Genomic DNA, 25566 nt, shown 5'->3' with positions numbered 1-25566 from the left:
GTTACGTTGCGTATAATTTTTTTTTCGCGGTTTGTAGTTTTCTCGCCTCCGTTCTGTGCGGACAAAGTTAAGAGCGGAAACTACAATTCCCAGGGCAACACGTCTCCACGAAGTGACGTTTTAATCGCCAAGGCTTCTGGGAGTCATGGTTTTTACTCCGGGGAAGCTTGGAAATGGATGATGAGGAACGCTAATCAGGGGGAAAGTGGGGAGCGTCTCGCGTTGCTAGGAGACCAGTCCCGGTAGGGAAAAATGGCGTAACTGTGAGAGTCGAGGGAGAACCGAACCAAGCTGCTGTGAAAAAAAAAAAAAGGAAAAGCGCTCAGAGGCTGCTTTAGTACTACGCAGAGGTACATTTATTCATTGCATCCACTGCATTAAGAAACTTTTTAGTAAAAGAAAAACTAAGTTTTCGAAAAGTTGATACAGCCACCTTTTCAGGTAGATTGTGAGCCCTGTATGGACAGAGAAATAACTACAGTACCTGAATGTAATCCGCTTTATTTATGTAATAATTTTTATATACCGATTTTTCATGCAAGCATATCAAATCGGTTTACAGTAGTTAACTAATATTCATTTAAAAATATTTGTATTTCCAAAAAAAGAAAGGAAGTGGATACATAGTTTTGTAATGTAAATAAATAAAATAGTAAGCTAAATAATCATACAATAAATAAACAATTAGAGAGGCAGTATAGCAAGAGCAGAGATAATAAAATAAAAAATATACATTACCTTGGTATAAAATCATTCGTTTGAAATCATTGGAAGGTTTGTTTGAATAGCCATGTTTTAATGCCCTTTTTAGATAATTTAATGTCTGCTTCCAATCGTAATTCTTGTGGAATAGAGTTCCATAGTTGGGGTCCAGCAATTGAGATAGTTCTTTCTCTTACATTATTTAGATGTGCAATTTTAGGGGAAGGAATTTGTAACAATCCTGTTCCGGTTGATCTAGTGATTTTTGTAAGGATATGGAAATGAAGTGAGGAAGTTAACCATTCAATTTTTTCATTGTATAGCGTTTTGTGAATTAGGGATACGATTTTATTGCTGGGCCCTGTACTTGACCGGCAGCCAGTGACGTTCCTTCAATATTGGGGTGATATGCTCAGATCTTCTAGTTCCTGTCAAAAGTCTAGCTGCTGAGTTCTGCAGAAGTTGCAGTGGTCTTGTAACATTTGCTGGTAGGCCTAAAAATAGTGAATTGCAGTAGTCTAATTTTGACAAGACTGTAAAACAGTTCTATAATCTTTTGGAAATAGGAGAGGTTTTAATCTTTTAAGGATATTTAATTTAAAATAGCCATCGCTTATGATTTTTTTAAGGCAAGTTTTCATTGAGAATTTGAAGTGCTGAAAAGCGAATATAAATAAATAGAGTTAATTAGAGTTCATGTGTTTTTATGAGAATACAATTCAGGAATTTAACTGTGCGACTGCAGCACTTTCTTGTCTTGGAGTAAAATTTTCGAGCCAACATGACTTGGGCTAGTTTAGCAGGAGCTTTTAGTTCGGAGTTCCTTCTACGTTTTTTGTAATCATCTTGTACCGACAGGTTGTGTAGTTTTTAACCTTATCTTACACTAATATTAAGTAAAACATAGGCTGCATGGGGAAATGCTTCCTATGCTTAGACGTTTGCAGACTTGAGTGTTTGAAAGAAAGCTGAGCAACTCTGCATTGAGCATTATCTCAAAAGCGCACCCGACAAATAACAATCACCTTGCTTGAAAAGTTTATGGTTATAGTTTTTCAAGCTGCAATTCTTCTGAATGCCTAGGAGCTGTTGGTAAACTTCACAAATGTACCAAGTGTTGTATTCCAGAACAAAAGTTAGGTTTACTGTAGGGGAAAATCTAGTCCGATAGTACACAAAATGCCGAAAAATCCTTCAGTGATGCAAAAAAAAACAAAAACAAAAAAAACTCCCCAGTTTTCTTAAACAGGTTGAGAAGAAGGGTAATGCTAGGACCCTCCCCTCCCTTAACTTGCACACATTTGCTCTATAATTCCTCTGGAAAGTCTTCTTCATCTCAAAGCTAAATCTTAAAGACCTTGGATTGCACCCTTCCCAATAACAGAAGAGATCACCCCTCTCCTGCTGGATGAAAAAGGCAGCAGGTCCTTTCCTTCTCTGGGGTCCTGAAAAGCACAGCCTCTTGCTAACCTCTTCTTTGCTGTCCCCCAGCTCTTTTCCTGTGAGTCATTAAGTCACTCCCCTGCCCTCCTGCTAGCAGACAAGCCCAGCAAGAAGATACAAACTAGCACCCCATTCTTTTAGTCTCTCATCGTCATCTTTCTGGGCAAAAAGAAAAGAAAAAACACATGAAAAAACACACCCCAGTTTTTCGACTTATTCGCCGTTAATCGATTAGTTCCAGGGGCGGAGATATCTGCAGAGCAGGGTGGGTTGGGTTCACCTTTACTATCAATCAGCCTGACCACTACACCCATGGAACCTCCTGTTCCTCTCTTTATTCTATGGGAAGGCCTAGTCAGCCGTACACTTGCATTCATTGAAAATGTCATTTTACAACTTCTATTTTGATTTTTGTTAACGAACCTGCAGCAGTAATGGCGACTACTTGGCTATTTTCCTTGGAAGACCAGACACCAAATAACCCCTTCCCTGTCAGAAGCAATTTCAGGAAGAGTAATGAAGGTAAGATTTTTTTTTCCTCTGATTATTTGTGCTGTGTACAAAAAGAGGACATACATTTTCAGGGTTCCCAGTCTGACATCTCTCAACAGCGCTAAATTGTCTTACGAAGGAACAAGAATGATTTAAATAATAGAAAAAATAATGTATCTAATAGATTAGTGCGTCGGTGCACGTGTGTGACCGAGGCTATTTGTGTGTGTGTGATGGGTGTTGTATCTACATCTGTATTTGAGATGCCATGCAGTTCTGTGTATGAGACTGAGGCTTTCTGTATATGAGAGAGATGCAGTTCATTGACTGTGTCATGGCTGCCAACTCCATATGTAGCTACTAATTCCCTGCCCATCCCCCCCACCATTACTAACTAGAGTGGTCCACAACAGTTCCTAATCCTTTCAAGTCTGTTGGTATGGCTGACAAAATAAAAATAGGGGTCAGTGAAAAGGTTCAATAACTTAGTGAAATGTTATAAGGACAAGTAAGAAATGTAGTTCTAATGGGGAACTAAGGAAAATTAATTGCCCTGAGTGCATCCCTGATATTTACAGACTGGCGTATTTGTCAAATGGACCTGTACAGTAATGACAGATATTTGTACATAAGTTGGACCAGAGCTGGGCACAGAAAAACCTTCCTGCATTATCACCACCGCTTAACGTTCCTAGATCCAGTTGCTAATGTCTTCTAGAAAAAGTAAAGAATGGATATCAGAGCCGGTGCAAGGGGATTAGGTGCCTCCCGGCCCCAAATTACCGACTGATGGCAACTCCAGCACAGCACTCCTTACCAGCATAACAATTCCTGCAGAGTGCACCCCTCTTTAGCTCTGGCACAGCACCCCCTTGATCTCGTCCCTCACCCTCTGCCCAGCATCCCACTCTTTGCCTTCTGACCATAGTGCCCAGCATCACCTCTCTCTCTCTCCAGTATCTCTTCATATTCCCCTCTTTCTCCCCTCCGCCCTATGCCTAGCATGGCAGCACCACCCCAATCTCTTTGCCCTCTTTCTGCAGTGCCAGCATCTTATTTCTCTCAACTCTGCCAATCGCTCAGCACCGTTTCTCTCTCTGGGGGCCGATGCAGAAAAGTTGCGCTGAAAGCGGGCGCTGTGTGTTCAGCGCCTGCATTCATAACGCGCCCCCAGGCACCTCTCCTGGGGGCGCGATGCAATATTTAAATTAGGGCTCGCGCTGTGGAGGAGGCGCTAGGGGCGGTTGCATGCTGAATTTATCAGCGTCCCATTTTCCTAGCCAGCGCACATGCAGGGGTTAGGAAAATGGACGCTGATCAATTCATTGTCCATTCTCCAAACCTGACTATGGGCACCAGAAGGAGTTAATAAATCAATATTAAAGTGTCCGGCACTTAATATTCATTTATTCATTTCATGTAAGTACCTGGATCAGTCCAGACTCCTGGGTTTTGCCTCCCCTCCAGCAGATGGAGACAGAGAAGTTTTAACGGACTCCGTCCTATACCCCTGAGGTGCCACCTAGAGTCTGTCAGTATTTTTCTGTCTCCAGCAGATGGTGGAGGTGCAAAACCTTTAGTCTGGGTTTAGTGTTAGGTTTTTAGTTTTACTGGTATTCGTTCCTTAGGGAATCTTAAAAAAAAAAAAAAAAAAGGGCAAGGATTTAGTTAAAAAAAAAAAAGAAAATTTACTCGAGATTGTGAAAACAGCGGCAGAAGGAGCAGCAAGTTCCTTTGAGCCTCCCAGGGGGTTGGCAGGTCCTGGTGGGACCATCCCCCCTGGTATCAGAGGCAAAAGAGCAGGGATTGAAGACCCGAGGACTGCTACAGCTGGCGGGTGATACCAGGGAGCCTGGCTCACGGAGCACTGTGGGGGAAAAAAAAAGGTAAAAGTGAGGTTTTTTTCTGGTTGGCCGGTCCAGCGTTCTCTCCAGCTCCTCTCTGCCTGCCTTACTGCCGCGTTTCGGCTCGCGTGAAGGCCCCTGCCGCCCGGTCTATTTTTGGTGCGCTTACCTCAGCTGATCAGAACTAAACTCTCTAGAGCCGGCATCTGTGCAGATTGTATCTCGGGAAGTGAAGGGACCTCGGGGAGGTCTGCTGAGGGGTATCCCCGTGGCAGCAGCAGTTCTTCGCGGCGCCCAGAGCCTGGGAGGTTTACAGCTCAACCGCAGCCGCCTGATCCGTTCCTGCTTAGTGCAGGGACGGAGGCCATTTTGAAAACGTTCAGGGATGCAGAGAGAGCCGCGATGGAGGCACGGAGTTCCCCGCCACCTCTCTCCCCGCGACCGGGGGGCCCTCCGGGGTGGGGGTGGAGGTTCAGGTCGCAAGAGGATCGGGCTGATACTTCGGATGGTGATCCTGAGGGGGCCTCAGATGGGTCTTCTTCGTCTTTCTCCTCAGACTTGGTGACTTTTTTCACAAGATGTTCAAGGCACAGAGAGCGTCCAAACGCAAGGGGGCAAGGTCTCTGAGGTTCCCTCCTCCCGTAAGCTTCCCAAGTCCCCGCTGGTGAGGGGTGAGGGGGGGGGGGCACACTAAGTCTAAGTGCCTCTCAGATCCGTGGCAGGTCCGGATGATTCGTCTTCGTTGGATCTATCTGATGGAGGAGACCCTTCCCCCGCAAGACCTTCAGGGGGTAGACACAGGCCAGGATGGTCAGCCCCTGGTGCCCAAGCAGGGAGGCGCTTCTGCAGTGGACGGTGATGATCCCAAGGTGGTACGCTTGTTCTGGAGAGATGAATTGGGGCTGCTTATCCCGACTATTCTGGAAGAGCTCGGAATTGAAGTCCCGCAGGAGGATTCGCGTATGGGAGCGGTGGATCCCGTGATGTTAGGTCTAAGAGGTCTGGCTCGTTCTTTTCCCTTTCTTATGTCGGTCCCTGACCTCTTGTTCTTGGAGTGGGACACTCTGGATCTAGGTTTGAAAGTCAGCTGCCCTATGGATACGTTGTATCCGCTACTGGAGGATGCGCTGGAGCTGCTCAGGGTACCCAAGGTGGATGCGGCAGTCTCTGCAGTCACTACAAAGACCACCATTCCAGTCACGGGAGCAACGGCCCTAAAAGATTGGCAGGACCGAAAGTTGAAGGTACAGCTTAAAAAGATATTTGAGATCGCCGCCCTGGGAGTGCGGGTGGCCATGTGCAGCAGTTTTGCTCTGCGTGCGAGCCTGCGTTGGGTGCAGCATTTACAATCTGTGGCATCCCTTTTGGAAGCGGACACGGCTAAGGCTGGTCGTTTGGAGGCGGCGGTGGCTTACAGTGCGGATGCACTGTATGATCTCCTGCGCACGTCGGGAAGAACAATGGTCTCCACCGTTTCGGCCCGCAGGCTCCTTTGGCTCAGAAATTGGTTGGTAGATGTCTCCTTGAAAGCTCAGCTGAGTTCCTTGCCTTTCAAGGGAAAGCTGCTCTTCGGCCAACAGTTGGAGGACATGATTAAGTCTCTGGGAGAGAATACGGTCCACAAGCTGCCAGAAGACAGGCCCAGGAGCAGAGGCTCGTTTCCTCAGAGGTCCAGATTCCGGGGGAATCATCGTTTTCGGGTCTCACAGTCTTCTGGATCCTCCTCTTGTCAGGCTCCCAGCCATGACAGATTCGGCACGGTCCAGTCTTCTTTGGTGGCTGTGTCCAGATTCCGATGAGGTGTGGATTTGGAAATTCTCTCCTGCATAGTGGTAACCACCGATGCCAGCCTCTCCGGGTGGGGAGCGGTTTGTCGAGGAACAGCAGTGCAAGGTCAGTGGATGAGGTCGGAGTCTTTTTGGTCGATCAATCGGTTGGAGACCAGAGCAGTTCAGTTGGCGCTACAGGCCCTCCTTCCCTTAGTAGAGGGGAGATCAGTGCAGATTCTCTCAGACAATGCGATGACGGTGGCTTACATCAGGGTGGAACTTGGAGTCATCCGGTGGCAACGGAGGCTCAACTTTTAATCAGCTGGGCTGAACAGCACCTGTACAGGATAGCAGCCTCTCACATTGCCGGCGTGGACAATGTGCAGGCCGATTTTCTCAGCCGCCATCAGTTGGATCCAGAAGAATGGGAACCCTCCGACGAAGCTTTCAGTCTCCTGTGCAACCGATGGTCCAGGCCCGCGACGGACCTTTTGGCAACGTATCGCAATGCCAAAGCTCCTCAATTTTTCAGTCGTCGAAGAGAGCCAGGAGCAGAAGGTGTAGATGTTCTGGTGCTTCCAAAGGACATTCTGTTGTATGTCTTTCCGCCGTGGCCGTTGGTCGGCAAGATTCTACGCCGCATTGAGGCTCATTCGGGTAAGGTGATACTCGTTGCGCCAGAGTGGCCGAAGCACCCGTGGTTTGCGGACCTTCTCAATCTGGCGGTAGACGGCCCGCTGAGATTTCATCCGTCCCCGAGTCTGCTGTGACAAGATCCTGTTTATTTCACAGAGGTAGATCGCTTTTGTCTAGCGGCATGGCTTTTGAAAGGCGGAGATTGAGAAATAAGGGTTACTCGGAGGAGGTGATTACTACGCTTTTGCGGTCCCGTAAACATCTACTCCATAGCCTACATCAGAGTTTGGGGTATTTCCGAGGACTGGTGCCTGAACCACGTAGTGGAGCCGACCAGGGCTACTACTCTGGATGTTCTGGCCTTTCTGCAGGCAGGTCTAGTAAAAGGTCTAGCCTTCAATTCCCTATGAGTTCAGGTGGCAGCCCTTGGTAGTTTTCAGGGAAAGGTACAGGGCCTCACTCTAGCGTCTCATCCGGATGTGGTTCGTTTTCTGCATGGCATTAAACATCTTCGTCCTCCGATTCGGAACCCCTGTCTTTCGTGGAAGCTCAACCTGGTTCTCCATGCCGTTTTGTAATGTGCCTTTCGAGCCGCTGAAGCGGGCAACCTTGAAAGATCTGACGTTGAAGGTCATTTTCCTCGTGGCTATCGTATCGGCGCAGTGTATTTCGGAGCTACAGGCCTTATCTTGTCAGGAGCCCTTCTTAAGGATTTCTAACGAAGAAGTTTCTTTACGAACGGTTCCCTCCTTTCTTCTGAAAGTAGTGTCCTCTTTTCATTTGAATCAGACAGTGGTGCTCCCATCCTTGGTGGGCCTAGATCTTTCTACTTCCGAGTCTAGGGAGTTAAGACAGTTGGACGTCAGACGCGTGCTGATACGTTATTTGGAAGTCACGAACGATTTCCGTCTTTTGATCCATCTGTTTGCCCTATGGAGTGGTCCCAGGAAGGGTCAGAAAGCTTCAAGGACCACCATTGCACGCTGGCTGAAGGAATCTATTGCTTCGGCTTACCTAGTTCAGGGCCGTCCGATTCCGGTTGGTCTCCAGGCTCATTCTACTAGGTCGCAGGCGACTTCGTGGGCAGAATGTCAGCAGGTGTCGCCGCACAAGATTTGTCGAGCAGCTACGTGGAAATCTCCGCACACATTTGCTAGGCATTACCGTCTAGATGTCCAGGCCCCAGAACCCGGTTCCTTCGGGGTCAGTGTTCTCCGAGTGGGACTCTCTCAGTCCCACCCTGGTTAGGGAAGCTTTGGTACATCCCAGGAGTCTGGACTGATCCGGGTGCGTACAGGGAAAGGAAAATTGGTCCTTACCTGCTAATTTTCGTTCCTGTAGTTCCATGGATCAGTCCAGAGGCCCACCCATGGGGAAATGGAGAGTCCACTCGGCCGGTTGATATTCATATTCTGCAGATTTATTCAATTCATTTTGTTATTGTGTGCCCACCTTCAAAGGGTAGGAGAATGGGCATGTTTTCGTTCATGGTACCAGTTTTTCATTTCCTCTGCTCTACAAGGGGGTAAAATTTTGGTTGTACTAGTTTACTTTTCTCTGCTTGGGTACAGTGTAATACTGACAGACTCTAGGTGGCACCTCAGGGGTATAGGACTGAGTCCGTTAAAACATCTCTGTCTCCATCTGCTGGAGGGGAGGCAAAACCCAGGAGTCTGGACTGATCCGTGGTACTACAGGAACGAAAATTAGCAGGTAAGGACCAATTTTCCTTTCCTTCACTTATTGTGGATTGGTCCTTTTACTGTCACATGTCAGTGAAAGAACCAATCACCTATCAGAAGGCTGTCCTGAAAGGGGAATGGTCCTTTCACTGACATGTGACAGTAAAAGGACAAATGGGCAATAAGTGAAGGAGTGATAAATTAATATTAAGTGCCCGACACTTTAATATTAATTTATACACTCCTTCTGGTGCCAGTAGTCAGGTTTGGAGAATGGACGCTGAATTTATCAGCGTCCATTTTCCTAACCCCTACCAGTGCTTTTTTTAAACTTTTTTTTTATTATTATTTTTTTAAAGTGTTGTTCATCTTAATTAATATCCCAACGATATTAAGTAGGATGCAGTGCAGAAAAGCATTTTTTTTCTGCTTTTCTGTACTAGTTTTAGTAGCGCTCAGTAATTAACGCCTGCTCCAGGCAGGTGTTAATTTCTGATCACTAAAATTTGCATCCTAGATGCACATTTTTTTTTTTTTTGGCATAGGGAGTGAATAGCTCATAACCTCATTCACATGCATTTGCATGTGATGAGTGCTATTACTTTCACTCCGTGTTGGACGTGCGTTGTAGAGGCGCTAATCCCCTTATTGCATAAGGGGATTAGTTAGCTCTTATACAACTCGCGTCCAACTGTGGGTTATACAGTGCGCTGGGCTAAGCAGGCTGTATTGCATCGGCCCCTCTATCTTTCTTGCTCAGCACACACAAACTCCCTTTCGCCACCCCATCACCCACTGACCTCACCCACTCAGCACTCTCTCTCTTTCTGTCCATTGCTCCATACTTACCCAGCATTGACTCTCTCCGCTCCTAATGTGGAAACTCCAAATCTCCTCCTGCATTCTTCAATTTCTGGCAGGAAGCTCCATCAGAAGCCCCATCCCTCACCCTCCAGACCTCTTCCAGTTCTTCAGCCGCTGACTGGCTGGGCTCCGCCAGCAGCTCCAGGTTTTGTGCCGGTGGGATTTTGCTGTCCCCAAAACCTTGGAGCTCTGTGCAACTGCCTAGTTCACTTAATGGAAGCATGGGCCCTGATGGATAGATTTAATGAAGTTGTGAAAATGCAATACAAATATACATCTGTGTATAATTGCTACCTTGATTAGAAAAAGGGTATTCACTTACTTAATAGCAAAATAGCTTTTTTTTTGGGTGTGTGTGTGTGGGGGGGAGATTGGGGAGAGGTTAGTCTGAATGAAATCAATCTGAAAAATAGCTGTTGTCTTTTTTTTTTTTTTTTCCCGGGCTCTCACCTTTCTGATAGGAGCCGGTCACTGGAAGGTGGCCTACAGAACTACCCGGCAGCGCAGGCTCAGTGCAATCGACTGTTCAAATAGTAGATACCAGCTGTCTGTATCAAACAGCTCAGTGGACAAAACTCAGCACCCGACATCCATAGATTATCTTTTCCGAGAGCCGAAAATCAAGGAGAAGATCCTGGATGTATTTTATCTGGTGAGTGTAACCTAAACCCATATCCAGGAAACAGTGACTGATTTTTTTTTTTTTTTTCATAAAATCGAGGGAGATTTATTTCAGCCCAGTTTCTCTGGCATTTCTTTGCTTCAGGCAGAGGGGCCGATACAATAAAATGCGCTCAGCCTAGTGGCACGGGTTTGGGCGCACTAGACTAGCGCCAGATGTAATAAGGAGATTTGCGCATCCAAAACGCACCCCCAAACAAATGCGTACCCGAGAGCGCCCCTCAGATGGAAATTCCATGTAGGTGCAGTAAACCGCTGGGCGCCCAATGCACACTTTTTAATGCGGCAGATTTAACTCCAGCCTCGGAGGTGGAGTAAAGTCAACTTGTAGTAGAGGGCTCATGAAAAACATTAAAAAAAACCAGGTTCTCTGTGTGGTGATTAGTGTGTCCTCCTCCTTAATATCGTTGTGACACTTTACTGATTTTTGAGGAGAAAAATAATTGTATATTTTGACTTGATTCAAAAAGCCCACTTTTCTTATGGCCACACAATTTAGATGTTCATAGCAAGGGGCGCCTATAATTTTGCTGAGGTTGCGGAAGTGAATTATATCAAAAAAAGAAGCGAGATGAAAACAGGCGCTCATACCGAGCGACCGTTTGCAGCTGGGCACCCGATGCAATAAACTATTGAGTGCTACAGATGCCCAGTTCTCCAGGCTTGGTTGATGAAGCCTCGGCAGAGGCGCGGATCCCCATTGAAACGGGGTGGAGCTGGGAGGGCCAATGATGCCCGCAGAGGTGGGGTTTGAGCCCAACCCCCTGAATTGGTCATAACAGAATCCTCTAGTTGAGATCGTAGTCTCTCCACAGATGAAGCCAATGCTTGCATGGTTCGCTGTTGTTCTCGGACATGAGCGGCTAGGCCAGGGATGGCCTGCAAGGCGGGAGACTTCGCCGAGTCCATGGCCTTGGCAACCTGTTGCGCTGGAGGTGGACCCTTGGCCTGGTGCAGGATTGGTATGGCCCTCCGGTCGGACCCGGAGAGCAGCTGCCACCAGGAGGTGGAGCACAGGAGGAGACAGAGGCTAGATGGAGCTTCGCCAATAGCAACCCAGGGTTCCCTCAGGTTGAGCCCTTGGTTACCCGGGCCACCTGTTCTTAGGTGGGCCTCGCAGGGTCTTCTAGAGAGGAAGCACAGGGGAGTGCCCACCACGAACAAGGGTGCACGGTCGATGTCCAAGCAAGAATGGCAAGAGGTCACAGGAGGCCAGAAGAGAGTGTCAGAGTGGATAACGAGGATCAAGGCCAGAGTATCAGTCCAGAAAGGTCAGCTGAAGCAGGGGTCAGTACCTGTAGTCAGTCCAGGAGTAGTCAGGTCAGGCAGAGATCAAGTTCCAGGCAGCGATAAGAAGTAGTCAGTGGACAGGCAGAGGTCGGTTCCAGGCAGTGATCAGGAGTAGTCAGTGAAAAGGCAGAGGTCAGTTCCAGGCAGTGATCAGGAGTAGTCAGTGAAAAGGCAGAGGTCGGATCCAGGCAGCAGTCAGACGAGGTCAAGAACAAGCAAAGGTCAGTACTGTGAGGTCAGTCCGAAGGGTACTACCAGGAATGGGGAGACACTGGAACAGGCAAACTAGAGAACACAATAGTGTACGACCCGATTGCCAAGGCAATTTGCTAGGGATTGAGTCCTGCTCTTTATACAGGGCTCAGGTGACGTCAGAATCGGGCGCCACCCGTGAGTTTCCCGCGCTTGGTCCTTTAAAGACAGGAGAGCTCCACGCACGCACTAGGGGGTGGGGCCGACACCGAGGAGGACGCTGAGCCCCGGCGCAAGGAGAGCTGCGAGGTAGAAGGCCCCAATGGGCTTGGGGACGCTTGTGGACGCCATGGGTGAGCAGTACTGGGATTGAGAGAGGAACTTGTTGATGGGCGCGCCAGGTGAGCAGGCCCGGTCACGGCACCAGCGCGGCCAGGAAGTGCAACAATAATAAGAGATCAGCTGGGGTTGTGTGAGAAACAAGGGCTTGACACTGTGCCTGAGTGTATATGTATACTGCTTGTGAGAGATTGGGTGGGAAGTACTGGAGGGACATTGCTCTCCTCCCCACCACTGCAGTGTGGATTCTCCTTCCCTTGATTTTGTATTCTGTCCTTCAGATCCTGTAACCTCCTTTCCTTTCTATCTCTCTCATCTTCCTTCTACTTCTCCCAGATCCTCCCTGCTCTGATCCCCCTCCTACTTCCTTCTCTCTTTCCTCAATCTAACATAAGAACATAAGATTTGCCATACTGGGTCAGACCAGGGGTCTATCAAGCTCAGCATCCTGTGTCCAGCAGTGGCCAAATCAAGTTGCAAGTATCTAGCAAGTACCCAAACATTAAATAGATCCCAAGCTATTATTCCTTATTGATTAGTGGCACTTTATGGACTTCTCCTCTAGGAACTTATCCAAACCTTTTTTAAACCCAGTTACATTAATTGACGTAACCACATCCTCTGGCAATGAATTCCAGAGTTTAACTATGTACTGAGTGAAAAATAATTTTCTCTGATTTGTTTTAAATGAGCTACTTACTAACTTCATGGAGGGCCCTCTAATCCTTCTATTATCTGGGAGAGTAAATAATCGATTCAATTGTACCCATTCAAGTCCTTTCATGATTTTGTAGACCTCTTTCATATCAGCTGTCTCTTCTACAAACTGAACAGCCCTAACTTCCTTAGCCTTTCTTCATAGGGGAGTGCGTTCCATGCCCCTTATTTTGGTCGCCCTTCTCTGCACTTTCTCCAGTGCAACTATATCTTTTTTGAGATGTGGCGAGCAGAATTCCACACAGTATTCAAGGTGCGGTCTCTCCATCGAGCGATACAAAGGCATTATGACATTTTCCATTTTGTTCACTATTCCCTTCCTAATAATTCCTAATATTGTTTGCTTTTTTGACTGCAGCAGCACACTGAGCCGATGATTTCAATGTATTATCCACTATGATGCCTAGATCTCTTTCCTGGGTTCTTTTTCCCTATATGATTCATCTTGCACTTGCCCACATTAAATTTTATCTGCCATTTGGAAGCCCAATCTTCCAGTCTTACAAGGTCCTTCTGCAATTTATCACAATCCACTTGAGAGTTGACTATGCTGCCTAATTTTGTGTCATCCGCAAATTTGATAACTTCACTTGTTGTACCCCTTTCTGGTTCATTCATAAATGTATTAAAAAGCACCGGTCCAAATACAGATCCCTGAGGCACGCCACTGTTTACCTTTATCCACTATGAAAACAGATCATTTAATCTTACTCTGTGATTTCTGTCTTTTAACCAGTTTGCAATCCACAAAAGGACATCGCCTCCTATCTCATGACTTTTTAGTTTTCTTAGAAGTCTCTCATGAGGGACTTTGTTGAATGCCTTCTGAAAATACAAATACACCACATCTACTGGTTCACCTTTGTCCAATGTTTATTCACTACTTCAAAAAAATGTAGGAGATTTGTGAGGCAAGAATTCCCTTGAGTACCATGCTGGCTATGTCTCATTAAACCATGTCTATCTAAATTTTTTGTAAATTTATTCTTTATAACAGTTTCCACAATTTTTTCTGGCATTGAAGTCGAGCTCAATGGTCTATAGTTTCCTGGATCATCCCTGGAGCCCTTTTTAAATATCAGAGTTACATTGGCCACATTCCAGTCTTCAGTTACAACGGATGATTTTAATGATAGGTTACCAATTAATTGTTATAGGTCTGAAATTTCATTTTTTAGCTTTTTCAGAACCCTGGGATGTATACCATCTGGTCCAGGTGATTTCCTACTCTTCAGTTTGTCAATCAATCTAGCCTACTACATCTTCCAGGTTCACTGTGATTTGGTTCAGTTATTCTGAATTGTCCCCCTTGAAAACTGTCTCTGGAACGTGTATCTCCTCAACATCCTTTTCAGCAAACTCCGAAGCAAAGAATTGGTTTAATCTTTCTACAATGGCCTTATCTTCCCTAAGTGCCCCTTTAACCCCTCGATAATCTAACAGTCCAACTGACTCCCTCACAGGCGTTATTATGAGTTTTTGCCTCTAAGGCCAACTTCTTTTCAAATTCTCTCTTAGCCTGTCTTATCAGTGTCTTACATTTAACTTGCCAATGATTATGCTTTAGCCTATTTTCTTCTAATGGATCCTTCTTCCAATATTTGAATGAAGAATTTTTGGTTAAAAAAGCCTCTTTCATCTCACTTTTTAAGCATGTCAGCAATTGTTTGGCCTTTCTTCCACTTTTCTTAATGCGTGGAATACATCTGGACTGTGCTTCTAAGATGGTATTTTTTAAGTGTCCATGCCTGTTGCACATTCTTAACCTTTGTAGATGCACTTTTCAAATTTTTTTTTTTTAACTATTTTTCTCATTTTATCAAAGGACATACTAGAGAGAGAAAGTTCCTGGATGGAATAGATGACAGTTTTATGGAGCAATTGGTTCAGGAACCAACGAGAGAGGGAGCAATTTTAGATCTAATTCTCAATGGAGCACAGGATTTGGTGAGAGTGGTAATGGTGGTGGGGCCGCTTGGCAATAATGATCATAATATGATCAAATTTGAATTAATGATTGGAAGGGGGACAGTAAGCAAATCCATGGCTCTAGTGCTAAACTTTCAAAAGGGAAGCTTTGATAAAATGAGAAAAGTAGAAAAAAACTGAAAGGAGCAGCTACAAAGGTAAAAAGTGTGCAAGAGGCGTGGGCAACCAAAATGATAAAGGGAATGGAACAGCTCCCCTATGAGGAAAGACTAAAGAGGTTAGGACTTTTCAGCTTGGAGAAGAGAAGGCTGAGGGGGGGGATATGATAGAGGTGTTTAAAATCATGAGAGGCCTAGAACAGAGAAATGTGAATCAGTTATTTACTCTTTCGGATAATAGAAGGACTGGGGCAGTCCATGAAGTTAGCATGTAGCACATTTAAAACTAATTGGAGAAAGTTCTTTTTCACTCAAAGCACAATTAAACTCTGGAATTTGTTGCCAGGAGATGTGGTTAGTGCAGTTAGTGTAGCTGGGTTTAAAAAAGGATTGGATAAGTTCTTGGAGGAGAAGTCCATTACCTGCTATTAATCAAGTTGATTTAGAAAATAGCCACTGCTATTACTGGCATCAGTAACATGGGATAGACTTAGGGGTAGATTTTACAAAATTACACAAAAACGTACTTTTGTTCGTGCACCAGACGCAAACAAGAGTACGCGGGATTTTAATAGATACGTGCGTAGCCACGCATATCTGTTAAAATCCGGGATCGGCGCGCACAAGGCTGAGCAAAGCCGGCTGCACAGCTCGGCAGCCTGCGCGTGCCGAGCTGTGCAGCCGGCCTCCTTTCCCTCTGAGGCCGGTCCGAAATCGGAGCGGCCTCAGAGGGCACTTTCCTTCCACCCTCCCCACCTTTTATTTCAGAAGTTACGCCTGTTCGGGCCGGCTGCTGGCGCGCCATGTTCTGGTCCGGGGGCCGCGGCCATGTCCCCGGAACGCCCCGGGCCGGAACCACGCCCCCCAGGAAAGCACCGGGGCTTGCGCGCGCCGCTGAGCCTATGCAAGATAGGTTCTGCGCGCGCAGGGGCAGGGGGTGTGTTGGGGTAGGTTTTCGGAGGTTACGCGCGTGGCTATGCGCGTAACCCTTTGAAAATCTACCCCTTAGTGTTTGGGACTTTCCAGGTACTTGTGGCCTGGATTGGCCACTGTTGGACACAGGATGCTGGGCTTGATGGACCCTTGGTATGACCCAGTATGGCAAATTCTTATATAAGAATAATGTTATTCCGCCCCCCCCTTCGGGTGATCTATGTATTGTTGTGTTTTTCCTATTCACTTGACTGTGTATGTTTATATTGAACCCCGCTCTGAACATAGGAAGGGCAGGTAATCAATAAATAGTGGAAGCTGCCAGGCAAAAAGTATTACTTAGGTCAATTTTCAAAAATCCAGAAAACAAAGAAGTTATCAAGAATATTCAGCAGGGTAAATGTACTGCTGAATATCCTCAAATATGCGGGTAAACCTACCCGGTTAGCTTGGACACCTCTGTTTGAAGGTTGCCGGTTAGGTTTCAAAGCTATCCGGGCACGTGCATTCAAAGAATACAGCCAGTTAAGTGCCCACACAAAAAAATAAATAAATAAAAATTAGCGAGTAGGCCTGGCGACCCAGTCCCCCACCCGAGTGAGGCCAAGGTTGGTTTGGTGACCCGATCCCTCCTGCACGCAAGCCCTCCCCAAAGAATGGTGAAAAGCACAAGGGCCTCCCGGGCCAATCGACGCCACCTCCGGGTTGTTCAAACGTACCTCCGGCCATCTGTACCCACCCATCGAGGCACCCCTAGGGTGCGCAGGAGCCTGGAACGGTCATCCAGCTCACAGCACATACAGCATTACTGACAAAGCACACTGGGTGTGCCAGGAGCCAGACAATCGTTCCGAGATCCTGGTCACCCAAAGGGCTTGGGGGGAGGGTCTGGCTGAGGCAGGAGGGTTAGGGTCGCTTTGATAGGGGCTGGGGGTCGGAGGTAGGTATTTTTGAATAACGTAGAGGGGGGTGGCAAACGTCTAGGTTTGCGGCATACGTGGTTTTGGGGAATAGCTGGCTGGGTGGGGCCCGCTGCCTGGTTTAGCTAGAGCTAGAGACTTGGATGTGCAGTCACATTATCCAGAACAGTGCAGGAAGTGCATTGGGCGCACCAGCTGCTGTCATAGACTCTCAGTTTCTGTATAATTACATGAAGGTTGTAACTTTTATGTTCAGATATTCTACAAGAACATTGCACTGCTGGGTGCTGTTTTTAGATTTTGCTCCATAGTCTTGGAGCAGGTTCCAAGAAGAAATGAGCAGTGGGAGTCTTGTCTAAAAATCTCTCCTGGGTTTTAATGTTTGTGGAAAAGGTAAGCTTTAGGTTACTGGGTTGTTTTTTTTTGTTTTTTTTTTCATTATAGCTGTCGAGGCACCGTGTAATGAAACCTATAGACCTGTACTTTGTGGATGTGAGCTACAGCAATATAACCTCAGTAAGTATGGTAAGCTTTCTCCTTACTGTTAACTCAGGAATCCTGCCTTGGTCAGAGCATCTGTGACTTTTAGAGAAATTTGTGATCATTCCAGTGATGGTTCCTAACATGGAGCTTGTGGATTAAAAAAAAAACTGTACCAGTTGTACAGTAGGAGCAAAACAAGCTGGGGGAGCCTTGCACAAGCATCTGCAGGAGCCAAAGGGAAGGCCTGAGTGACCTCACTGCTTCTTATCTGCAGTTTATTGTTTTCTGAAGCCAGAGATCAAGTAGGGTCTGCAGTATGACCTCAGGGAGGAACGTGGACAGGCTCGGCGGGCCTTTCTGTTTCTCTCGGAAATGTCCAGTGTAGTAGACATGCAAGCTTTGTGTGGCCATTCAGACAACTGGAATCGGCCTGGTCTATAGGGGGTATAAACAGCCAGCGGAAGGAGGAGCTCCGGGGGGGGGGGGGGGGAGAGTGACAAGAAGAAGACGAAGAGGACCGAAGGAGAGTGACATAGGCAGTGATGGCGCGAGAAATGCCTGAACCTGCCCGGGATGGTTCTTGCCGAGCTCCTACTTTTTCCATGGGATCTTTCTATTTACATTTTCTTCCTTCCGAGGCCCTGCCTTCCACCCGCTTTTATCAGAGTATGCGAGGACGGTACCACAGTGGAAGGAAATGGATCGTGCGAATGTGTAACCCTGTGTGTGGGTGGGCGTGCGGTGGGGGGGAGGTGCCTGTTTGCCCCTGGTCCCCTTTCCTCCATGCACACCTTTCTTTGTGAATAGGAAAAAGAAGCCTAAAGCTTTGGGTTGATCCTTTCCGTATGACAGTTTAAATTTAACCGTTCCTGAAATTTGCATTTTAGGCTGTGGAGGAAGACTTTAAAATGTTTGCTTCTGTCGCCAGCATCAATGCAGCAGAAAACCAGTTGACTTTAGGTAAGACGACGTGTGGTTTTAAATGTGTGACTGGTACAGGGCTGCACCTGTCTAACAGCGCTGGGGAAATGATCTGTAGCAGTAGTGATGCACGTAGCTCTTAGATCACCTCCTTTTAACATGCAGCTCACAGTCATTTCTCCCTTTTTAGCTCGTACCATACGGTAGTGCTGGAAAGACTTTCAGGAGTACACCGTTAGTGTATTGTACATACTCGTATAACCATTGCTCAGGACATTGAGAGGTGACGCCGTGTACTGGAGAGGTACTGGTGAGATCCAACTGGGTTTAAAAAAGACAAAAAAAAAAATCTTGTGACGTACTGGAGCACTTGTTGTATCAAGAAAAACTATGAAGACTAGGGGTGGTTGATTTGGAAAAAGAGATTGGGAGGACAAGTCTTAAAGCAGTCTAGCCACATTTAAACAGATTAGCATATCTAGGCCTAGATGTACTAGGGCATGATGTTTTTTCAGGGGAGGGGCCCCACTATCGTGTGTGTGTGGGGGGGGGGGTTGTAGCCACGATGAAAGGCCCCTCCCCTGAAAAAATATTGGGGCTGAATCGCAGCATTTGTTTTGTCTGGTGTCGAAGCACTGCAAGGCAAAACGACACAACATCGTCCCTTTTCATGTGATGGCGGCTCCCAAAGGCCGGGGCTTCCATCGCCTTACAGGACTGAGCTACCCAAAATACAGAAGTTGCCCAAAGTTAAAAACCTTGAAACCCCCCCCCCCCTCCTCAGCTCGGGGCTGTCACTTGAAACGGCCACAACAGCCAAACTAAAAAAAATTGCTCAGCTGATCGCGGGACTGTAGGCCCCCCCCCCCATCTCCCCCCAACTCTGTCACCATAGATTAAACAAATGTGCCTTTGTGTATCCCCTCACTCCCCTTTCAAAAAACCAAGTACCAACAGGTTCCCCCTGTACCTCTTTCCCTCCATCCATGAATGCAAACAAAATGTTCATTGGGGTATAGGGACACCTCCTGCCCCCCCCCCCCCTGGACCCCCCAAATCCAATAAATAATCATTGGGGGTCTAGTGGGGTCCACCTGCACTCCTTGGACCCTCCTCCCGCATCCCATAACCTCCAAATGTTGATTAGTATTGAGCGGAAGGGCCCGAGCTGCCCCCTTAGCCCCTGGCCCAGTCGGCGCCATTTTGGAAAATGGCGCCGACCTGACCTTGTCCCAGTCACATGACCGGGGGCAAGGTCCAGGCACTGGACCTCAGCCACGTGGCTTTATTGAATTTGGAAGTTCAGGTAGACCTAATGGTAAGCAGCTAAATTAAATGGAAGAGAAAGGAAAGAAAATTAAGGATCAAGAGGACTTCTTGAAAAAAGATAATGTTATCTTCCATAATGAAATTGAGAGGTTGGAAAATGTAATCAGGTGCCATACGCTGAGGTTTATTCATTTTCCTAAAATGGCTATGGCTATGCCGTTGGAATTGCTTAAGAGGTATGAGCTCAATATTCAAAAAGGTTTATCCGGCTAAGTTTGGGACTTAGCTGAACAAACCGCTGAGTTTAAAACTCCTGCCCAGCTGAACAGTTATGTTTAAGCCAGGTAAGTCATAACCGACCAAAAAAGAAGGCAGGGCAGGGGCATTCTGGGAGTGCGGCTGAAATTTACCCAGCCTGCACAGCTGTTCAGGCCTAGCCGCATAAAGTTAGCCTGCTACCTCTGGTCAGGAAAAATAGCAGGCCTAAAGTTAGCTGGGTAACTAAAAAATCACCCCAAAATGTAACATGCCAAGTGGGTGCCAATCCCTCCCCTCATCCACCCATCCTCTTCCTTAATAATTTAAAAAAAAACCCCCAAATAAGCAATCCTACAAACCCAGTCCAGGTCATCCAGCCCAGAAACAACAGCGGCTGCGTTTCATGTGACAGAGCAACAAAACTGAGGGAGGGGCGTCATTCGCCTTATAAAGGCTTTGTTTTGACCCAGTTATTTGGTTGGCTCTCTTTGACTTCATATCCCTTTTGGCAGGCCAGCCCAGCGCTCTCATTCTGCTTTTCGGAAATGATTCATTTCATAGCCCTTCATGGTAATGTTAATATACTTGCGTCACATCTCATGCATTCTGTGTTGTTGTTTTTTTCTCTTTTGGCCTGGATATTTAGAGGCATTCCGGACATTTCCTGCCCTGCGGGAGCTGGATCTTTCCATGAATGGGATCAGAAATATTAAAGTCGGCAGGGGAGACTTTCCGCACCTGGAAGTGAGTGCCCTCTGGTTTCTGCCCCGTCTGTCCTGGCGGCAGGTGTGGTGTGATCACTCGATGGTCAGTTCTTCAAACAAGGCTCAGGGCTTCATGTAGCTGCCTAAATTTTAGTTTTTGGCTGAAAACTCACCTAAAAGGTGTAAAAATGTAGGCCTGCATTCATTCTCCTAGATCAAAGCGTCTAAATTAAACGCTGAAAAGCAACACTAGATGCCTAACTTTTTCTTTTTTTTTTTTTTGCCCCACCTCGTCTCCGCCCTCTATGTTCCCTAAATTTAGAAGCTCAGTTTTGGAATAGTTATTCGGCTAAATGCTTCTGAATGTGGACCTCGTGGTCTTGTTCTGCCATCGTGCTTCCATGTTCCTAGGCTGTCTTTACTCTGTCTATCTCCTTTTGGAGTGCAGCCTCCAAAACTGGATACGGCACTTCAGACAGAGTCTCACTCAGGGGCGGCACAAGGGAATCAGGAGCCCTAGGCTCAACTGTCAGCCTTGCACTGCGTCTTCCAGCCCAGATTTTGGTCATTAAAATCGATACTCATGATCCACCCAGAACAATCCTGCAAAAACACAGAATTGGACATGAGGCTGATATTCAGCCCCAAACGTTGGAGGGAGTGGGCTATAAGTCATTTTAAAATAAATAAACAATTATTCAGTGGTTCGGTCGCACCGCTGAATAAACCTGGCGATCTAAAAATTAGCCAGCTACGTTTCCCTGGCTAACTGTAGCCCTGCTTTATTGCAGGTCCAACTTATCCAGCTGACTTAGCTGGATAAAGCTGAATACTGGCACTTATTCGGCCAAGTTAGCCAGATACGTTTCTATTCCCTGGAACACCCCCTATCCTGCCCACCAGCTGAGTGGTGGCTGCTGAATGCAGCTGAATATTCAGATCAAGCCATTTAGCTGGAGAAGTCCAAATTTAGCCAGCTAAGTGGCACTGAATATTGACCTCCTATACTTTTAAATAGTGATCTTTCTATTATTATTTATTTACAAACATTTTATATTCTGCTTTTTTCTAGGAATGGTCTCAAAGTGAATTGCAATCAGTTTTCATAGACTAGCAAGTACGTTAGCAGTTACATTAGTCGTAGTGTCGTAAGCAGTCATACTGGTGGAGTGTCCAGGCACAGGAACTTAATTTGCAATGAACAGACTGGCGGGGGGAGGCCTGATTGAACAGCTATGCCATGCCTTTGCTTTTTTCCAGAAGGTAAGGTAGCATGGTTCAAGGCAAATCGGTATTTGGTACCTTGGTTCAGATTTTGAGAATAGAGCAACTGAAGGCCCTCAATCATGAATAGGTCAGTTTTATGGAGGTCAGCAGGGGTGGGGAGAGGATAGACAGGTCTTTTGGGAGGATGGTTCTCCTCTAGTGGGGGATAGTGGGCAAGGAGAAGGGAGAGAGACTCTCTGGGGAAGATGAAGCAGAGGGCCTTGAGTTTTATCCTGGTTTCTAACGGGAGCAGTTAAGTTTGTGTAGAATGGGCCTTGTATGGTCCAATGCTTTTGCCTCCTACCAAGATTCTTGCCGTGGGGTTTTGCACAAGTTGGAGGCATTTCAAATTGTGCTGAGAAATAGCATTCAGAAGTGAGTTACAATAGTCTAATCGGCCGGTGATTAGTGCATGAATTACAGCAGTGAGGTTATGCTGATCCAGGTAGTTGCATCATTGTTGAATCCGGCGTAGGTACATAAAGGAGGCTCTCACTATTTATTTATTTACTTACTTACTTATTTAGAGCTTTTCTATACCGGCATTCATGATACAATCACATCGTGCTGGTTCACAGGTAACAGGGGGTGTAATAACCTTGAACAATTAACAAGTGGAGGGAAGCAGAGAAGTTACAATAAAACAAGGGTGTTAGAACTGGGGGAAGAAGAAGACAAAGCTAGAGTAACTTAACAGTAAGAGGAGCAATTATTTACTATTAGGCAGATTCAGTACAGGACAGTACAGTTAACCTGTCATTGGTCGCGCGTTTTCCCTTACCCCTTATTCAGTAAGGGGTCAAAAACGCGCGTCCAACCCGCCGAACCTAATAGCGCCCTCTACATGCAAATGCACGTTGATGGCCGTATTAGGTATTCCCACGCGATTCAGTAAGTAAAATGTGCAGCCAAGCCGCACATTTTACTTTAAGAAATTAGCGTCTACTCAAAGGTAGGCGCTAATTTCTTCGGGCACCGGGAAAGTGCACAGAAAAGCAGTAAAAACTGCTTTTCTGTGCACCCTCCGACTTAATATCATGGCGATATTAAGTCTGAGGTCCCGAAGGGTAAAAAAAAGAAAAAAAATTTGCAGTCGGGCGGCGGCTCTCGGGTCAAAAACCGGATGCTCAATTTTGCCGGCGTCCGGTTTCCGAGCCCATAGCTGTCAGCGGGCTCGAGAACCGACGCCGGCAAAATTGAGCGTCAGCTGTCAAACCCGCTAACAGCCGCCGCTCTGGGCCAAAAGGAGGTGCTAGGGACGCGCTAGCGTCCCTAGCACCTCCTTTTGCCCATTTCTACCGCCGGACCTAATTTAAATACTGCATCGCGCGCACAGGCGAGGGGCCTTTGCGCGCGCCGGGAGAGCAGGCGTTTGCCCGCTCTCCTGCCGACTTTACTGAATCGGCCTGATTGTGCTGACAAGTCTCTCAATAGTTATTACTACCTTTGAGATGTGGGATTTCAGCGTGAGATTTTGCTCAGATTGAACCCCTAGGCTTCATGTACATTCTTTGGGCTGAAGGAGGGTACCACAATACTTGAAGACTGGAGGGTGGCCAATGTAGCGCTGATTTTTAAAAAGGGCCCATGGGTGATCCAGAAAACTATAGAATGGTGAGTCGGACTTCAGTGTCATGGCAAAATGATAGAAGCCATTCTTAAAAACAAAATCACTGGCTATATACAGAGACATGACTTAATAGGGAAGAGTCAACTTGGTTTGAGCAAGGGGATGTCTTGTCTTACAAATATATTTTATTTTATTTTTTTTTAATTCTTTATTTTCAATTTTGAAATTTTACAAGGAATAAACATTCCTATACAGAAAAATCAATGTCAATAAATTATCGACACTATTATATATAAAGAAAATATATTATTCCATATTGTGCAAACAGAAATGAATAAAGAAATTATACTATTCCATAGTTATATGACATTTAAATTATAAGAAAAATAAAATATAGTAATTAGGGGCAGAATAGAGAATAAATTACAATATAGATTCAGTCCAACATATTGATAGACTCGCCGGTTTGTTACCATCTATTACTTTTATTCACATCGGAACTGTGGGAGCTATAATAGGGGTCCGGGCAGCTAAGAATGATCTCAATTGTCTGGGGTCAAGAAAAACACAATTTTCATTTGAATATCTAATGCAGGCCTTACAAGGATATTTCAGAACAAAACGAGCTCCCAGTTTCAATACTTCAGGACGAAGCCTGAGAAATTCTTTTCTGCGTACTTGAGTGGGTTTAACCACGTCAGTAAATATCCAAATAGGACTGCCATAGAAAGAAGATTCTGTTCCTAAAGAACAGACACATCACATGGTTCCTTTCGGAAAGAAAAGCAAATGACACTTAACATTGATCTCCACTCATTTATTGCAATTCTGAGGACGTTTCTAGTAAGTTAGTTAAATTCAAGGATTGATCTTCTTCAGCATTTTGTGATCTTTGTTGCAAATAATATGCTTTAACTACAACTGGTAAAGCATTTTCTGGTATCTTAAGAACTTGCATCATATATGTTTTAAATAAATCCATTGGAGAAATTAATCTCATTAGTGGAAAGTTCAAAATCCGAAGGTTATGAGCACGCAGAGCATTTTCTATTGATTGCAACCTTTTGACAGTATTACCCTCAGATTCTATTAATTTAATTTGCTTATTCTCAGTCAATGTCATTCTTTTATCCAAATCATCAATTGCTTTTGCATAATTTGCTATCAAGCTATTATTTGCAGTCGCTTGATTTTTTTATTTCCACTGTTGCTGCCGAGTTTTTATAGAGCTCTCTATGGAGCTTAACATTGTCCATATCCCATCCAAGGTAATTACATCAGGTTTAGCTGTTAATGGGGAAAGAGAGAGCATTCTCAGTTGTTCCATCCCCTCCTCCTCCACAGTTTCCAATCTTCCCCCCCCCCCCCAATACCTGGAGTCGAAGGTAGGGCAAACGTCTCTGGAGCTAACGCTGAGGAAGCCATTGCAGGACTCTCCATAACACCCTCCTCTCCTGGGTTCATCGCCCCCAGCTGCTGTATACCGCTGGCACTCATGGCTCCAACTCGTTCAGCATCAAAGGTTTTGTCCAAGGCCATTACCATGGCCGCTCCTGTCTCAACCGAGGCAGGGCTAGGTAACTCGGTGTCTCTGGGCTGGGCTGGTTTCCTCGGTGATCCAGGGCTTAGGGTTGTATCAAGGGTCAGGGGGGATGGCTCATGCTCAGAAGCCACTCCCCCAGCGGCCAAGCTTCCCGGGTGTCGATGGTATGCCCGCAAAAAAAACTGAGATCTGTGACTGTCGTGGGTCTTCTGATGGCGAGGCCACATTCTCACCCCTCAGTCGACCCTTTCTTTTCGTATGCGGCATCAATATTCAAGGTAAATAAAATTTAAGGAAATATTCAGCAGCTTTCCCCTCCGGCGTCTCTCGTGGGTTCACAGCACGGCGGCCATCTTGCCCCATATTTGATTTTTTTGAAGATGTAAGTAAGCAAAGATAAAGGTGAGCTGGTTGATATGGTGTATTTGGAGTTTCAGAAGGTGTATGACAAATTGAGACATCTCAGAAAATTAAAAAGTCATGGGACAGGAGGTAATGTCCTTTCGTGGATTAGTAACTGGTTAAAAGACAGGAAATAGAGGGTGGGCCTAAATGAACATAAGAACATAAGAAATTGCCATGTTGGGTCAGACCAATGGTCCATCAAGCCCAGCATCCTGTTTACAAGAGAGGCCAAACCAGGCCACAAGAACCTGGCAATTACCCAAACACTAAGAAGATCCCATTCTACTGATGCAATTAATAGCAGTGGCTATTCCCTAAGTAAACTTGATTAATAGCCATTAATGGACTTCTCCTCTAAGAACTTATTCAAACCTTTTTTAAACCCAGCTACACTAACTGCACTAACCACATCCTCTGGCAACAAATTCCAGAGCTTTATTGTGTGTTGAATGAAAAATAATTTTCTTCGATTTGTCTTAAATGTGCTACTTGCTAACTTCATGGAATGCCCCCTAGTCCTTCTATTATTTGAAAGTGTAAATAACCAAGTCACATC

General features: G+C 46.0%; 1 protein-coding gene across 3 annotated transcripts in view; it reads left to right on the top strand.

The window, feature by feature from the left end:
* Positions 1 to 84: 84 nt before the first annotated feature.
* XRRA1 (X-ray radiation resistance associated 1) overlaps positions 85 to 25566 on the top strand; it is a 168671-nt gene continuing 143189 nt past the window's right edge. The window contains exons 1-6 of one of the 3 annotated variants that reach the window (XM_029602091.1): positions 85 to 350; positions 2578 to 2667; positions 9894 to 10084; positions 17036 to 17116; positions 17962 to 18034; positions 20169 to 20266. In XM_029602091.1, coding sequence (XP_029457951.1) covers positions 2580 to 2667; positions 9894 to 10084; positions 17036 to 17116; positions 17962 to 18034; positions 20169 to 20266 — 531 coding nt within the window. In that variant the 5' untranslated portion in view covers positions 85 to 350; positions 2578 to 2579. Of the gene's footprint in view, positions 351 to 2574; positions 2668 to 9893; positions 10085 to 17035; positions 17117 to 17961; positions 18035 to 20168; positions 20267 to 25566 lie in introns of all 3 variants that reach the window. The other 2 variants (XM_029602092.1, XM_029602090.1) reach the window with 2 other exon arrangements.

The sequence above is a fragment of the Rhinatrema bivittatum genome, chromosome 5 (assembly GCF_901001135.1).
Source record: "Rhinatrema bivittatum chromosome 5, aRhiBiv1.1, whole genome shotgun sequence".
Taxonomy (NCBI): domain Eukaryota; kingdom Metazoa; phylum Chordata; class Amphibia; order Gymnophiona; family Rhinatrematidae; genus Rhinatrema; species Rhinatrema bivittatum.
This window is presented reverse-complemented; position numbering and strand designations above follow the sequence as displayed.